The sequence below is a fragment of the Lissotriton vulgaris genome, unplaced genomic scaffold (genome assembly GCF_964263255.1).
Source record: "Lissotriton vulgaris unplaced genomic scaffold, aLisVul1.2 SCAFFOLD_673, whole genome shotgun sequence".
NCBI lineage: Eukaryota > Metazoa > Chordata > Amphibia > Caudata > Salamandridae > Lissotriton > Lissotriton vulgaris.
In genome coordinates, this window is record NW_028242452.1 from 9,455 (window position 1) to 28,057 (window position 18,603).

General features: G+C 46.9%; 1 protein-coding gene across 1 annotated transcript in view; it reads right to left on the reverse strand.

Annotated features, from left to right (window-relative positions):
* Positions 1-4,279: 4,279 nt before the first annotated feature.
* Positions 4,280-18,603, reverse strand: part of PFDN5 (prefoldin subunit 5) — a 125,005-nt gene continuing 110,681 nt past the window's right edge. Inside the window, exons 4-6 of the mRNA XM_086948317.1 lie at positions 18,379-18,453; positions 12,727-12,832; positions 4,280-4,656 (exon numbers count right to left, since the gene is read on the reverse strand). Of these exons, the coding sequence (XP_086804443.1) occupies positions 4,586-4,656; positions 12,727-12,832; positions 18,379-18,453 (252 nt within the window). The 3' untranslated portion in view covers positions 4,280-4,585. The remainder of the gene's footprint in view (positions 4,657-12,726; positions 12,833-18,378; positions 18,454-18,603) is intronic.

Consider the following 18,603-nt stretch of genomic DNA (forward strand, 5'->3'; position numbering starts at 1 on the left):
GATAGCAGCATCACAGGTTTGTAGTATACGAATAAGTCAGTGTTAGCATTCTGTCAAAAAACAAGGCAAGACCCACACATAGTAGTTTAGAGTGCTTACAAGAATCCTCGCAGAGCAGCGAATGCGAGCTGGCTCGACTTAAACATGAAAAGCGGCTACTGTTGCTCAAAGGCAACAACCCTCGAGTGGTGTGTGCGGGGTCCGCTGGACTAAGGGAGTGCTGGGAAATGAGTGACCACACTCACAGGGAGTTTTTTCCCCTTCTCCCCATTGTTGGGGAAGATATAAGCCAATAGGAAGCATGCTTGTTACCCACTGAGAGGCAGGAGGGTTCACTGCAAGTGCAGAGAGCGGGATCCCATGTGGGAAACAAGAGTCCACAGAGGAATCCTGCTAACAGGACACCTTAGTATAGAAAAGTGCAAACATTTAGAGTAAAACAACCCCGGGACTGTGCAGCTCTGTGCACCGATCCCCAGGCACTTTATCTTACTGCATGTCGTACCTCCCCCAATGTGATTGAATATGCGCTTAAAGCCCAGATCTCATTGTGTCCGGAAAGCAGGGCATTGTGAAACATAAGTGAACGCACGCAGAAAATAAAATCAAAAAGCGGCTGCCGTTGCTCAAGGTCAACGTCCCGAGAGTGGTGTGTGCGGCGGCCGCCATTGCGAATCAAAGCACGTTGTGCCTACAGTAAGAGAAACTTAATAAAGCAAATCGAGCTTACAGACTTAGGAAAAAGGTATTGTGTAACAACCGAAGTAAAAGGGCCAGTCACCATGGGAGGTTACAAATTAAGACAAGGCGTTACTAAGGAGAGGTTAACAAGCCTATTTCCGAACCAGAAGGCAGCATTTACGAAGGACAATGACAAGCCAATAACAAATATGGGTGGAGAGTGGGCGAGGCTTCTAGTCCATACTCCACTACAAGTCTTGCAGAGCAGCACATGTGCACTGACTAGGCTCGACCTAAAAAAAAAAAAAAGGTAACAACGCTGTGCGGCTGATGTAAGATTTAAAAGCTTGCATTTCTAATGTGTGTGAAATACATTGAAGAAAAAAAAAAGCTTACTTTAAGACACAAAATATATTTAACAAAGGAGGACAGGTGCTGTGCTGCCCAACATTCAGTGCCATCTGCTTTCTCTATCTAGCCTGAGCTGTTTATAGTCCGGTAGGAATGGGCCAAATTGTGGCTGAAAAGGATAGTGTCTCGCTGCAGCACTTGCACGTCCTATGCTGCAGACACCTTGCTAGAGTGCAAAGGAGGACAGTCATACAAGACCTCAATCACACAGGCACATAGCTACAGCTACTCGAACATGGAACTGTACTGGAGGACATGCATGTGGACAGGCTACAAGCAGCTAGAATTAAATGTGGATCTCATTGAGTGCCTACTGGTGATGGACTATATTGCATAAAGACAACAATTACGGAGAGACGAAGCAGGTGTGCTTTTGGAATGCATAATTAGACCACCAACTACACCTATCCTCTTGGAGCTTACACCCACCAATATCCGTTGCACCACTCAATTAGATATTATTGAGGCCTTTCGCAGGAACTACACAGAGCTTAACGGCGCTCGACGCCTTCAGACCCCTGGCATCATTGAAAAGATTTTCAGTTGCCTCATATATCGACTAACCATAAAGAAGGATTGGTAGCCCTTCTGACATGGGCGAACTCCGCCAAACTATTGGCAAATTGGCCCGTAATAAGACGTCCTGGATGGATGGGCTACCCATTGAATTTTATGCAACATTCCTCTCCCGACTAATTCAACAGTTGAATGGCTCTTTAATGCATCCTTAAAGCAAGTCTTGACTACATCCTTACTAAACCTGCCCGTAACTAAGAAGACCCATCTTCTTATAGACCTCTATCCCTCCTAAACACGGAATACAATACGTACAGTGAAGTGCAGGTGAGACAGCTGCTCCCTCTGATCCGAGCTGATACACACCGATCAATACAGATCTGTTAAACGGCAGAGCACCTCACTGAATATACGTGGCTTATACCAGGTCATGAAGGTGGCACGAGATTGCTACCCTGCAGAAAGCTGCCTATCCTTACACAAAGCAGGCATTTGATATATTGGGGGTGGGATTACAAGTTTAACACTCAAATTCAATATTCCTTCCTAGGTTAGGCTCTTATACACTAATCCTACTGCAAGAGTGGAAGGGTGCACACATCACAGTACCCAGAGTTCTGTGGCACTATACAGGGACGCCCACCATCGCCTCTGCTAAGTGTCTAAGCAATGGAACCCCTACAACAAGGCCTCAGGAAGCTAGACCGCGAGTGGGGAATCATGCAGGGACCTGTGATTCATACTGTCTCCATGTTTGCAGATGATATGATTTTATAGTTGTGACCTTGATACAGATCTGACACCTATATTTAACTAACTCCAATTGTTTGGTGACCGGTCTGGTCTTAGAGTCAACCACGCCCAATCCCATGTTTTCATTCCAGGACAGCATGGAGCAAGATACACTGCTCTTAGGAGCACACAACATACAAGAGACACCAAAGTTCCACTATCTGGGCATCCAGATCTACAGAAATAGTCTTTGGATCACACCGATTGTCATTAGTATGCCGGATAACAGTGGCTAAGATGGTAATGCTGTCCCGTCTGTTGTATTACTTTGTTAACTTAGCTATTGTTATCCCCACAACGATTTTCAAAACACAAAATACCTTACTGATTGAATTGATATGGGGCACAGGATGGATTAGGGTTATCCTACTCAAGATGCAATTACCACCTTGAGAGGAAAGGATGGGCACCCCGGACCTCAAAGCTTATTGCTTAACGGGACAACTAGTGACTGTCCTACTGATAGGCAGATTTCAACAGACAAAATTAACTATACACAACACATTCAACAATTAGGCATACTTCATAGATCATTGCTAGTACTGGTATGACCCACTCCTCTTCCATTACTGCTCCTCATTGCACTAGCATACTGGAGATGTGTTCTCTTCTATGCAAGTTCACCCCCCTAATACGCCACTGAAGAATTTACCCACACCAGTGGGCACACTCACGTCGACTAGGCTATCGTCCTGGGAAAGTGCAGGGGTTACGACAATTGTGGATCCATTAGCAAAGGGCGCACTAATGAGACATCAAGAGTTCACAAAACTCCTTCGCCTGAAAGATTCAGTTTTCCTGACACATGCCAATCATTTTCGATATGTCAGTACAATGGAGCCCCACCCCCCAGGGCACAACTACACAAAGTAACAGAGCCTCCTTTGGACATCCAAACGCACTGGACGTTTGTACTCAATATAGCGCAGTTTACAGAGACGTAGATCTAAGCTGGCAGTTAAGGGTTAGGGCTTGGGGGGTGGTGGTAAGGGTTAAAACAATGTTTTATGTTTGGCATTTCTGCTGTTTGCTCTTTCAGACTGTTTGCAGAAGAATATTGTATTGCTTGATGTATGTTCAACATGTTGCATGCAATGCAAGAGTGATAAGCCTCCTCGAACCTCATTGTATAGTTCTATTTGACATGTTTAGGATTTCTCTGCCCAATAAAATAGGTATGAAAAAATTAAAGACTGAGAATTCACAAGAACACAAAAATTGGTTTCAGTCGTTCAAAGCCTATTAATACTCCGGTGTGTTCTGGGAACCTTGCTTTATGAATGTATAAAAAGAACTACATCTGGGATCCTGCTAAGCATTGTAGAATAGCACAGCTACTAGAATACCTAAAGAGTAATGTTTTCTTCATGTTACAACCTACACAAAAACACTGTTTCCAGGTGTATTTTTTCAGTGGAAAATGTTTTTTAGAAAAAGGGCTGTTCTTGGATAGGTGTACAGTACGACAGTTCCATAAATTGATAGTTTAAGAAAAATGCTGCTACTAAATGATAAGTTTTGTTTACAATTTCATCTAAAAAGTATACTTTAAAAAATACGCTTCAGTATTCCGCACATGCGCAGCAAGATTCTACAGTGTATGAATATCAGAGAATTCCATGACTGTCATATTACTGTGTCATCAAACTGATGGCTAATAGTGTTCTTGACCCCTGAAAGGACTTCATAATACTGAATCTTCTGAAGACATTAGTAAGACAAAAACACTATTGTTTAACAAGTTATGAACGAAAAACACTGATAGAACACACTTGACCTTTTAACATGTAATTCATGGATTTGGCACAAAGATTTGCGGGTTGGTTGTCACACTAACCCTCATCCAGAAATTTAAAAAAAGACCAAGACGCTGCACGGCTGATGTAACATTCCAAAGCTTTCATTTCTATTGTGTGTGAAATACATAAAAAAAGAAACCCTTAATTTAAGACACAATATATATTTAACAAAGTATTGCGGACACATGCTGTGCTGCCCAACATTCGGTTCCATCTGCTTGCTAGATCTAGTCCAAGTTGTTTATAGCAGGTAGGTATGGGCCTAATCCGGACTGAAAAGGCTAGTGTCCTGCTGCAGCACTTGCACGTCCTATGCAGCAGATACCTTGCTAGAGTGCAAAGGAGGACAGTCCAAGAACAGGGCAACAACACAGATAAGTCTAGCCTCAGGCTTTAGCCGCTGCAGCCTGAGCAGCCGTCAACTGCTGAATTTTCATACTCATCATTTCCACCACAGCTGAAAAAGAGAACACATTTAATTATAAAGATATTTAAGGAAAAGCAGTCACAATTATAACAAAATATTATCACAAAATAAGAGATTAATTTTATGTGCAGATCTGCACCCGTTTGGTTTCCCTTTAAGACACCCATCTTCCATCCATTAGGTCCGTCTTTACCAGCTTGTTCATCTCATTCTCCACCATCTGCTCTCCCTCTACCCAAACTCTCCAAAGGCTTGGTCTCAGTGCTCGGTTCTGATAGATTCAATGCCTCAGCTTCTGGTTGCTGTCCCACTAACTCTCAGCAGTGTATGCAACAAGAGTCCAGATCGACCTTTTTATATTAAAATTAATTGCATCCATATAACAGATACATCGCCATACAGCATGTGCACATCCATGAAGAGATTCTGTAAAGCATGTGTCAACTCAAACAATTAACCGGGTCTACTGTACAATGGGAACATGGTAGTCCTATCTGACCAATCCAAAACTATTTCCAAATCTAAAAACGTGTGCATCTTGACCTTTGCCCTAAAATAAAATGTTGGAAAACATGCTCTAACGTCTCATCTAATTCAGAATTCTAAAACACAATCACTAATCCGTGTGCGTCTAATGCATAATTCAGGAATAATATATAACCGAGCATGTGTGAGCTTGTTCCAGGACTTTTGTAGTCTTTGGAAATCACGTGTGCTTATACCACTACCCAAGAGAGGTTTTAACAAGCATTTACAATGCAATGGTCTCGGCATTATTAAAGGTAGAGCTATTGGCATTGCTCATTTTTTTTTTTTTAATCAAAAATAAATGGCATTGTCATTTACAATGCCAATAGCTTAAGAGTCAAAACCATTGAAGACAAGGAGAATTGACAGAAAGGTTAAGACGTTATATAATCAAAAAATATATGTTCCATACCAATATTATTCTGTGTGAATATTCTGTGGTAGTTTAGTTACGTGATAAGAAGGGAGATGTGTGGTTTCTTCAGCAGGTCAGAGGATTCTAGAAGCTGCGGTGTGTGGTAAAATGTGGGACCTTTCATTGTTTAGGTGATGCGCTTCACAGAAACACTCGTACAATAACTCCTTCTCACTTGGGTCAGCTGCTCACACCTTATAGCAAGTTGTACTCTTGGAAATGTCCCCGTTGATGCTGGTTACCAATAGTTTCCTTGGCCGACCGAGGCCTCATGACTAAGTGGCTCTGTGCTCCCTGTACTGCCTTGTAGCCTTGTGTTGGAACACAAGGTTTCACCTTACTTATGGCTATGCCCCGAGTTGGGTATTATTATTTATTTCACCACTAAGCTGAGCATCCTCATTGGCTTACATGCAGGTGAAGTTCTTACGTACTCTGATGTCATGGTTACTTCCAGGATGCCCCTTCATTTCCATAGTCCTGACGATGCCCCATCATTTTACCAAGAGGGGTTAAAATATGTTGACAAGCTATTGTAACAAACAGGAAATGTGTCTGTTTCATCCAATAAAAAAAAATGTTGTAGTACCTTCAACAGTTGTCTGTTACTGTGATAAAAAAACGTTGTGTATTTCTGCAGTGTAGCCACACAAAAACCTTGGTTTTGACACTGGGGACATATTGCATTAAGTGTTTGATTGTTATGGTAATGTTTTTTTTGGGGGGGGGTGGGTATTTTTTTTCATGTTTTAACAAGTATAAATAAAACAGGACTTCTCTTTATACCAGGAGTGGCTGGTTGTGTTCTAGATTCCAACTGTGTTATTTTACCTGTTACTTATATAATACTGTTCAGATTATGGACTACCTCATTATTTTGTAAAGGATGCCAGGGTGAACCGCTGCTGCCTGGGATTTGACAGATGAGTGAGAGCAGACCCGAGTCCTGGGTGGAGGGCTGTAATGGAATGCAGAAGGGGGGCAGACACTGCGCAGCATGTCTACACCCCCACCCCCACGGACACTAAGGGGCAGGCACGGGTAAAGGGGGGCACGCACTGCGCAGCATGTCTTTACACTCCAAGGGACAGTAAGGGACAGTAGAGGAGCCCAGATCAGCTGCATGTTTTTACACCCCCCACGGACAGTAAGGGACAGACACGGACAGTAAGGGACAGTCATGGACAGTAGAGGAGCCCAGATTAGCTGCATGTTTTTACACCCCCCACGGACAGTAAGGGACAGACACGGACTGTAAGGGACAGTAGAGGAGCCCAGATGAGCTGCATGTTTTTACACCCCCCCCCACGGACAGTAAGGGACAGTAAGGGGCAGGCATGGGCAGTGGATGAGCCCAGATCAGCAGCATTTCTTTACACCCCCACGGACAGTAAGGGACAGGCAAGGACAGTAGAGGAGCCCAGATCAGCAGCGTGTTACACTACCACGGACAGAAATGGACAGGCACGGGCTGTAAAGGGCCGGAAGGCACACACTGCGAAATGTGTCTTTACACCCCCACGGACCGTAAGGGACACGCAGACTAAGTGGGGGGAGGGGGGGGAATACATCAGCAGCATGTCTTTACACCCCCACGGACAGTAAGGGACCGGCATAGACCGGAGAGGAGCCAAATCAGCAGCGTGTCTTTCAATGTCCACAGACAATAAGGGACAGTCACGGATTGTAATGGGGCGGAGGGCACCGATAAGCAGCATTGCTTTACGCCCCCACGGACAGTAAGGGGCAGGCAAGGACAGTGCAGGAGCTGAAATCAGCAGCATGTCTTTACGCCCCCACGGACAGTAAGGGGCAGACATGGACAGTGGAGGAGCTGACATCAGCAGCATGCATTTACACACCCACGGACAGTAGGGTGCAGGCACGGACAGTGCAGGAGCGGAGTGCACACACCACCAGCATGTCTTTAAACGCCCACGGACAGTAGGGTGCAGGCACGGACAGTGCAGGAGCAGAGTGCACACACACCACCAGCATGTCTTTAAACGCCCACGGACTGTAAGGACACCCACAAGGAGGGGGACACCAGCCCACACAGGGACAGTGATGGGCCCCACTGAGCGTACAGGTGCAGAGGATCACAGCTCATGCTCACAGCACCGCAGACCTGGGCTGGCTGCGCCCCAGCTCTGCCCTAGATTCCTGCTCCCGCGCACACGGAGCGCAAGGGAGGCGCGCGGCATATTAATGCCCCGTGGGTTTAAGTCACATTAAATCTCCGGACCGGAAGCTGAGCTTTGCTCAGCTTATAGGTCCCGAGACCTAAAAATCACACCTACACCATTAGACCTTCTCTATGCAACAGAACCACAGGTGCACCACTCAGTATCTCCACCACTACACAGCATCTTATGCAATAAATCACACCCCCACCATTTAGACATCATCTATGCCACAGAACCACAGCTGCACCACTAGAAGGCAACTCCGCCAACAGGCTACATCTCTTTCACTAGACCACCACTTCACAACTATATATTTCAAATGTAACCACTGTCCATGTACCTTATGGGCACCACTAAAGCACGTGTTCACAAGCTGCCCCATAACCATAAGGCTCCTGCACCGCCACTGCAGCGTTTCTCTCACTCTTCCCTGTCTCGAGCCCACGTCCCTCCTTCATGACTCATCACCGCATTCGGCTCTTGTTAATCCTAAATCAATGGAGAGATGAACACACAGGGTAGTGTCTAGTAGGGCCCTGAAAATATTAGGAGATGTGGTTTCAGGGCCACAGACTCTTTTACATCTTGCAACACTTTATGGCGATTCAGCTTGCAGATCTTCACAAGGATAAAAGGCCGAGTCATGCAGATCTTCAGAAGGGTAAAAGGCCGAGTCATGCAGATCTTCAGAAGGGTAAAAGGCTGAGTCAAGCAGCTCTTCAGAAGGATAAAAGGCCGAGTCATCCCTGCGGGGCTTAAAACCAGTGATCTGCAGGCGGCCTGCAGGCATGTTCAGCAGACTCTTTAACACACCGTGCTATCTTGCAACCAGTGAAGCGCTCATCTCACACCTCCAGCCCGCCAATCAACATCCTTCTCTCATTCTAGCCTCGACAGAACACGGCGCATTCAACATTCTTTTTCTGTGGTAATTACACAAAAAGACGACCCCGGCTCTGTGCCCGGGCTGCAGCTGGGAGGCGATAATTTGATTCTCCAGCGTCTCCCATCGCAACAAGTTGGGGCAGGGACGGTGGCACGGGAAGGGAGTAAGATGGAGGGGTCTACTCCACCCCTCCTCTCTCTCCTTTTTCCATGTAACCCGTTCACCCAAGCAGACGTTTATTTTCAAGGACAGCGCGTTATGTGGGTGGGCGAGGGTGAAGTAAAGCCTCAAGAAGGGCACCCACTCTGTCCTTCCTCTCTTCGCACCCCTTGATACCCTCGCCCATCACTTCAAGCTTAAATGTATAGCCAGGGCCACTGGAATTATGCGGCAGGGGACGATCAAATTATGCGGCAGCGTTGTCTAAATTATGTGGCCACAAACGCCAAATTATGCGGCATAATGCTGCGCATTTTGTTATAGAACTGCTGTTCACCTTCATAGGACCAGTTAAATACCCAAATACAGCAATAAGCAACAGTAAAGTGACCGGTCGTTGTGTGCAAAGGGCAGTCCATTGCATGCCAACAAACATGGCTGCGTTTTAGTAACTTTTGATCCCCTTAATCTAGAAACAAATGTTAGTGTTAAAAGAAGCAGATGGTCGATTATGCGGCAGATCCACAATTATAAGGTAAACGCTGCAGCCGCTAAAGCACATTATTCTGGTGGCCCTGGATATAGTTCGTGTGTGGTAGACTATCAAAGGCAGGGGTGCGGGGCGGCCAATGGGGCGGGGGGGGGGGGGGGGTCTCTAACGCTGATCAAGTCTCTGTCCTCAGCACCCCTTCCTACAATACTAGGGTGCAGGAAGGGCGGCGTGGGGTCTAATCCAAGTAAATGCCCCATCCCACTGTTCAGGTTTAAAGAGAAATACAGTTATAATAATGAACCCTCACTCCTTTGGGTTCCGAGGTCACTGCACCTGCTGCATTCATGATACCTACCCTTGGCACCCTCATGGCATGTCCGCTCGCTCAGGCATGATTCCTCCAGCTACCTCTCCTTGAACCACTCAGTCGCCACAAGGAGGGGGAGGGGCGCCTTTATGAAAAATGTTTCTTTTTTAAGCGGAGGAAACGAGTTCAGCCTCGACAGAAGCGTCAGCTTCTCGGTTACCTCCACTTGGCCCCCAAGAGATCCTAAATATATATATATATATATATATATATATATATATATATATATATATATATATGGGTGCCCCGCCCCACATTTTCAGGTGAGAGGCGGCGGCCACCTTCTAGACGGGTTATATTACCTGTCCCTTACCCCACGATTCAAAACATATCTCAGTCTCAGGTGAGAGGCCACCTTCATGGAGGGGTATATTCAGAGGGTGGGTTAGCTTCACACGAGCCTCTGCGTCTCCGTACCCCCTCCCCCCTCCCACGCGTTGAACATGTCCATAGGCCGCCGTCCATCCCAGGTGAGAGGCCACCTTTATGAAAGGGGTAGCTTCAAAGGGAGGGGGTCAGCCGCAGCAAGCACCGCCAAGTTCTCTGTGCCCATGTCGCCTGCCCCCCGCGCATCATAAAGCCAAACCTCTTAAACATCCCCCCCCCCCCGTATCCGCCAATCTCAAAGGTGAGATGGCATTTGTTGGGGGGCCTCACTCAGGAGTATTTGCTTGTCTGTCACCCCCCTCCCAGTGTAGAGGCCACCTTCCGAAAGGAGATTCTTCAAGGACAGCACACTACGGGGGAGGGACGTAAGAATGAGGTCAGCCCCACCCGGAGCCTCCTCTGCCCCACCCCCCTCCCTGCTCCCGCTGCCCGCCCCTCCCCGATTCCTTCTCTGATTGGAAGTCTCCGCCTCACGTCAAGGAGCAGATGGCTGGGAGCGAGTCTGCTTGCCAGACATTTACCAGCTTGTGTTCCTCCAGTCCCCGCCGCGGAAGAGAAGAATGAATAAAAGCACCCCCCCAAAAAAATGTTTGAGCGAGTACGTGAAATAGCAAAATAATTGTTATTGTGGTCATATTCAGGACGCGCCACATTTCTTCGTGGCTCCTTAAGTAATACATACTAGCAAACGCTATTATACTCGTGTTATCGACCTTGGAAGGATGACAGGTGCAGGCGGCCCTGGCCTCCCATCGTCTGTAGGTTACACAGAATTCCAAACAGATAGTCGCATCCGCGGGACTCGAACAAGCCACCTGCAGCGCACACCTCTCTACTGCACGCGCTGAACCCACTCAGTTACCTCACAGGTAAACTTGTGACCCGGAAGTCGCACAGTGATCTCTGCAGCAGATTGGGGAAAAAATACAGTCTTCGCCCGGTCGTGATCACATGAGGTTTTGGTTTCTGAGCCAGGATGGTTTGCAGAAAGTCTCATGATCATGCCAAGCCAGGGAGGCACGTGCCCATCTGTACCCAGGTCAGAGTCAGACTATAACGTAGGCAGTCCTCACGCAACCCCACAGGGCGCGAGGCAGCCAGGGTGGAGGGCCGACAGACAGGCAGCTGTAAGGGAGGGGGGACGACTAACAAGCCAGACTGGAGGGCTTGAAGAAAGGACAGAGAGAAAGGAAGTAGGGAACGCTGGCGGGAGCACTCCTAGGAAGGCAAGCTGGAAAGAATGGGTGAAGGAAGGCAGACGGATGCACTAAGCAAAACGAAAGTAAGGCAGGGAGGAAAAAAAGTGGAAGCAAAGAAGGCAGGTGGGGAGGCAAGAAAGACAACAGATGGGTAAGGCTGGCACAGGTCTATCCATGCGCAGGAGCGGGGGCACCCAGACCCGTGACGGAGGATGCCAGCATCTCCCACCATCTGAGCCCGCGCCGTCCTTTGCATCTGCCCCCTTCGGCCGAGCGCCAGACCTGCCGCATGCACCAATGACTGGGTCTTACCTCCCGCCGAGGCGGTGCGGGCAGCATCGGTAGCGCTTGGACGGGGCAGACTGTGTGGTAGGCGCATGGCGGCCTCCTGGCCTCGTGCTCTCACGGTCCGCAAAAGAAGTTCAACCAGCCCTGCGTTACTCCCAGTGCGTCCACGCGCTGTGTTGTTTGTGGGGTGAGGGCCTGCTGCGCATCTGCCCCCTTCGGCCGAGCGCCAGACCTGCCGCATGCACCAATGACTGCGGGAGACAAGGGTCTTACCTCCCGCCGAGGCGGTGCGGGCAGCATCGGTAGCGCTTGGACGGGGCAGACTGTTTGGTAGGCGCATGGCGGCCTCCTGGCCTGGTGCTCTCACGGTCCGCAAAAGAAGCTCAACCAGCCCTGCTTACTCCCAGTGCGTCCACGCGCTGTGTTGTTTGTGGCTCCCAGTGCGTCCACGCGCTGTGTTGTTTGTGGGGTGAGGGGCCTGCTGCTGTTTTAAGCGGGAGGAAGGGAAGTGGGTCCGGCGGAGGAAAGAGCGCAGGGAGAGGAGGAGGAGGCTGAGAGAGGAAAGGCAGTAGGAAGGAAACCGAGGCAGGATGCAGCATCGGGACAACGGAAGGTCTGTCTCGTCTGGCGGTCGGGCAGAAATGGCAGCCTCAAGCTTCGAAATTTTTCCGATTCGGGGGCGTGTTTTGCTGTCCTGAGTGACGGACAACGTCACGAGCTAAAGAACAGCAAAATTTACGCCCCCAAATCCGAAAAAGACGGGGCTTGTTTCGAGTGACTCACTTCTCTTCCAATGGCTGGCCTCTGTTTAAGAAGCCAGCCAATTGAAGCGAACGGAGCTGAGAGGCGGGTCTAAACTGCCCTACTAACTGACATTAATTCTCTGACCGGAAGCTGCTTTCGCAGCTTCGTCCCGAGACCTAAAAACTGGAATGGGCTACATCTTACACTTAATGCGAGGTGGTTGAGCAGGGCCATTACAGGTGTAGCGTTAGGTGCATTTACTTTTCTTCTTTAGCTGTTAGTTTGAAAATTGTCAAAGCTTAGTAGCATATTAACCTGTGTGGAATTCAGATAAACCCATTAGAAAGACCAGCACAGACCTTCCCAAATGCTATAGGATGGATGACCACCCATCTACAGGAAACATTGCTGGATATCCTAAGGCCTTTTTCAAGAATCACAGCCTTACCCTGTTTCATAGCATGCTTCTCTTGAAGTGCTGGCTGAATCTTTTCGATCTGCTTTGTTAGAAATTCCACTTTCCGTTTGAAGAAGTCTTTGGCACGGTCTGAACTCTGGAAAGACAGATCAGAGGCATGGTAAAAAAAAAAAAAAAAAAAACACTATCCACCCACACACACATACACCACTACATCGTAATGCCAAGTTCTAGATACATGACCAGCCTCAACACCTTACATCTCCCATCCCATCCCTCATCCCAATGTGTACTTTTATGGAGTGTGTACGTGATTGATTTTGAGACTGTTGCAAGGTGCAGCGGCAACAGTGATGTTGGGGTGCAGAAGCAATGGAACAGGGCACTGGCAAGTCAAGCCAGGTGGAATTCGGCATGCCTTTATGTGACATACTCGGGCACCTACAGAGACCAAAGCCTCAATCCTTTCTATTGCTTGCCCAATGGAAAGAACTATATACCAGAGCTCAAGGACATGAACTTGTTGCAGCGGTAGCTAGAACAGAATTGTCGAACAGAGATGGGGGAGGCAAGTGTCTGCACACATTTTGGAATCGTTGGTGCTAAACGTGAAAAAAAAAACAATTATGCATCAGTGTCCAGACGTGTTCCCATAACTTTTAAATCAGTATTAGTGAGAAAATGCACTGGCTGGTAAATAGCCAGCCCTTCATTTCCCGCTACATAGGATTAGGGGCTATTTTGTATTACGACTTCAAGGTGATCAAAATCTTTGAATTTGTCGACTGCGTGTGTCTAATTTACCAACTGCCCATGGTGAAAGCAAGTGACTCATGTATTCCATCAATTTTCCACAGTTAAATGGGATGTAAACTCATTGATTAAATACCCTTCGCCACCGAAAAATCTATCAACCTACACTCCAGTGATGGAGTGTTTATTCCTTCCTATTTTTAGGTCAAGTCACACCGAAAAGGTATGTTATACAGATTCATGGCTAACAGAATAAACCAAAGATGAAACATGAGCGACAACACTCATCACTACATCTTATCATAATTTGCATACATTAGCTACCATGGCTAAAGATTTGTAGTGAGAAAATGGTCAAAGTCAGATCATTGGAGGATACTGCTAGCAGCACACATTGGCAGGCAATCGTCTTCAGGTATACTAGTGGGCAACTACTGTTTACTAAAAGATAGATTGAAGGCTTCAATTAATCTCAGCCACTGGTACACCAAGCTACCTTGGATTGGCCTGCGTTATATGCAAAACAATCTTGACACCGCTATAATGGAAACATTCCAGACAGAACTGCCAAGCCAAGTGCTCCCTAAACCAGAACACAAGCACCCCCAGTACCGGTTTTGCCACACTTAGGGCTCAGTCAGATATAGCTTGTACTAGTGACAGTGTCCACAAGACCTAACAGTGGGCATACCAGTTCCACTCAGGGTGACACCCTAAAGTATATAAGAAGTGATGGATAGAATGCTTAAGTTAATGTCAGCCACTGGTAATTACTCGCAGCCGCATCCCAATCCATTTAATGAGCCCATAACAAATGCAAGACCAGTCTTGGGTTGCTTGTGTTCTGGTTCAGAAGGACCTGGTTTGGCAATTCAGGCTGGACTGTTCCCAATGGAGCTGGGTCAAGACTGATTTGTTTATAGCTGGGTCAAAACTAACGTTGCATGGTGTGCAAAATAATGGATTGGGATCACCCAGAATAATTTCCAGTACCCGAGATTAATTCAAGCATTCCATCTATCATTTTTTTGGATACTTTAATATGTCACCTTAAGTGGGACAGGTAAGCCCAGATAAGGGTCATTGGAACCAAGCTATACTCTTCTGATGAACCCATACCTGTGAAACCGGTCCTTGGTTGCTTGTGTTCTGGTTCAGGGTGGACCTGGCTTGGCAGTTCGGGCTGGATTGTTCCCACTGGAGCAGGGTCAACACTGAACTTCATAGAGTTGGGCCCAAACTGAGGTGACATGGTGTGCAAATTAACAATGGACTGGGAAAAGACCCAAGTAATTACCAATGGCTGAGATTAATTCAAGCATTCAGTCCATCACTTTCGTATACTTTAGGACTACTACTGGAGAGAGATGAGCTCCTTCCAGCAACTACCACAAACTTACCTAAAGACAAAGTCACAAGCATACCTACTAATCAGGTTTACCTAGAGCTCCCACTTGCCTGAGTTCTGGGGGGGTGGGGTTGGGGAGAGGGACTTTCAGGGTGAAAAAAAAATCCCGCAAACGTGACCTGCAAAAAATATTGCACATCATGACTGACAAAAGGTGTCATAAGACTTATCACTCAAGAATCCCAGTCGGACACATGGATAACAACGGGTTGTAGTTGTAGAAGTGCTTTACTACTCTCAAGATGGCAAAGAGAGTGGTTCACTGCATGCAAAAACAAGCACTGACAAAGCCAACAGATATCGCCTATGCAAGAGCTATTGGCTTTGTGTTTTTAGCCATACTGTACAATAGCATGGCTGAAAGTAAAGAAAAAAAACTGCTTTTATTTGGTCGAGGCTAGCCACCTCCTATTGAGGTTTTTAATTTATTTATTATTTTTTTTACTCTCAGCCACGCTTCTGTAAAACAAGCACTTTTGTTGAGTGCTGCAACTTAATAGCTCTGAAAAGAAGGACTTTTAAAAGTGATAAAATTGACACTTATCTCTCAAGCTAGCGGATAAGGAGGACTTAAGGAAAAAATCATTTTTGGTCAATTGCCAATTCTTTTGGTAGGTTGTCGCCCCAACCCTATTTGTCATATCATTTACGATCTTGGATTAAGAATAAATTTATGCACTTGAGGTTGGGAAGATATCCGACAACGGATGGAATTCCAAAATGGGAGAATCAATGGTCACTGATTATTTGCAGGCTTTGTGGGCTAAGTGAGGAAACAATAATGCATATTGTAATTTTATGCCCAGCATTGGCAGATGCTCGAAGTCTATCCTAAAACCGATTTTTAATGAACTAGGAGTTATAACATATAGGAATGCAATTATTACTTGTTTGAGTGGGGTCAATATTAAACTTATTTATCTTTTTGTTAAGTTAATCATTATTGTAGAAAAGAAATTCAAAAGAGTTGATGGACTAAGTAAATGTATTTAGAGATAAAATATCTAAGGAATATAACTGGAGAACTGTTTGAAGTATAATGTTATACCATCTTAAGGGCCTACTAGCACAATCTAATCTAGTGACGCACATTGCACTTTATTATTGCTTGCAAATGGAAAACAGCTAAACATTTGTATTTATAATACTTACTGCTAACACATGTCTCTTTAGTTAAATGCTGCTATAATAGTATTTGCTGCTAGCATAAGGCACATTAGCAAGTATAATGCATTGTAATTATTTTTATGTAATGTTTTAATATTTTATCGAAATGTCATTTATCATCTCATTACTGGTGGATCATTTTTAGGATGTGAATAGCTTTGTGTATGTTTTTTTTTTTGGTTCTCTTCTCTCGATTGTAATGATTTTAATTAATCAACAAATAAATTCTACTACTACTACTACGGCTCGGCCTTATCCAAGGGCGTGCTCAGATTACGGAGAAAGGAGCGGAGGCGAGGCGGCCGCCTGCCCGGAAGGCGGGGGTGTGCTCAAGTCAGGGGTATGAGCATGGGCAACAACCTGCGGCACCACAGGGAGCCCTGCAGGGCTATGCAGCGCGGCAGAGGCGCCGTGGGACAGAGGGGGACCCAGGAGGGCCGCACCCTAATAACCTACAGTGGAGCGTAGATGGGGAGCCAGCCGGGCCATGCCCTAACAATACCACATCCCCGACGTTTCAGGGCGGCAAGAGCTCAATTGGTGCCGGGGGCGAACCAGCCGACGAGTTTGTCGGAGACCCCACAAGAAGTTGAGGTTCAGAGGATGCTCCAGGAACTGGAGAGGACCTAAGGGAGACCTGCAAGGCCGTAGCATAGGCCTCCATTTAGGCCCGAGTCGCCCCCACACCCGGAAAGGGCGAATAGAAAGAGGCAGACAGTCAGGAGCGCACATCCGGGAAGTTCCGGGAACCAGTGCCCCTGACAACAGGTGAGGTCGATGACCTAGGCGACAAGCGCCTCGACTTACCAAGTGGAGAACGACGGCCCCGGACACCCCAGAAGGCAATCGACGATGGAACCGGCCAGTAGAGGGATCTGCAGTCGACGAAGAGGCTGGGGGAGGGGTGGGGGGGGGGGGGGGGGAATAGACTACTTAGACCGGGACAGCGATCCGAGAGAAGCTTCATATGGCGCTCCGGCCGAGATTTCGGTTTCAGAAGCTGGCATGCTTCACAGTCCGTGGAGTCATGGTGCTCGCCTAGACACCACATACAAATAAGATGCGGGTATGTCGCGGATATCTGCTGTGAACAAGAATTACAAGATTTGAAACCCGAAGGCATTGCGCACTGTTCCAGGCGCGAAGTGCCAAAAATGAGGCCTGAAAACAGGCCAGAGGATCTCACCCCGGATCCGCGTTGCACGCAGGAAAGAAGGAAACGGACGTCAGCGCGCCAGGTGGGACTTATATGACCTGCTGATGTCACATAGGAGGAAGAAGTCGGGCGGGATCGTGTTGCGCCGTCCCCCGGCGTGCAGAGGTGCTCCTGCAAAAAAATTCCCGGATCCAGTATCACACCTGGGGATATTCTCAATTAAGGAATCTGCGGCTAGATGTCTATCAAATAGAACATGCAATGATGGGTGTGTGTGGGGGAAAAGGCCTATGACAAGGAAAGCAAAAATTAAGAAATTGAATCAAAGAGACAAAGTAGAAACTGCCTGAGCCCAGCTCCCACTGCGGCTCCCCAGTCTGGCCAATTCTTGGCTGCACGCCCATCCCCCACAGCAGCCTGTCTTGACAAACATGCCTCACGGAAGAAGCCCTTTTGCCATCCATGCTAAGCATATAACATCAAAAATGTGCTGACACAGTAACACTACAGATACACAGGGACAGCAAATGCTGAGTGAGAGAGGTCATCGCTGTTCACTTCGACCTCATGCTAGAAACAGGGGCAATACTACAAAAAACAAAGGTTATGGTGGAGGGGGTGAGGTGGGATGAGACGGAGCTTGTAAAAACACAGCTCTAGTATGGAGTGTTCAAAAACAAAGAAAAAGTAGCTTCTAAAAAGGGAGCAGTGGATGTACACAAGAACTTCGTTCATGTTGTGGGGCAGGGTAAAACACAAGATGCATGCTATGGCTGAAGCGTATGAGAGCGACAAGGGATCAGTAAATGGTAAGCCTATGGGCGGGATGAAGCCCACAGACTGAAAACAACAGGTCTCAAGACAGCTGCACTTTCTGGCCGAAACCTAAAACGGTAGCTAAACCCATTCTGATCAATGGAATGGGAGGAGATTGTCGGACAAGTTTAGTCTCAATTAAACATTCTGGTGATCCAACAACAGAAGCTATTAATAAAGTCCAACACCAGAACAGCAGCTGACCTGGTTTCTGTACTAGCCATTAGACAGCTCAAAGACACGGATGGTCTTTACTTTATTCCACAAGCCCAGACTGAAATGCGGTTCATTACAGAAGTCACATGAATAAAGGGAAGAAATAATGCAAATACATAGCCCAACTTGGAGCGTTTAGGAGGGTTTGTTTTATTCTTTCTCTCACCTGTTCAACGTAATAACCAGTTCCCACATCAATCAGCACATGCTGCACATCATTCAGCTTGCCTGGAACATACATCTGGAAAGGAGGTTAAGGAAAACACACAACATGACTCAATTTATGCAACATGCCATCAACCCATCTGACACTAAGTCTATTGCAATTCAACGTAGTGTAATCCATGTATGGCTTCCGAAGCTGTGCATTCTGACTTTGTTCAGGTCTGCC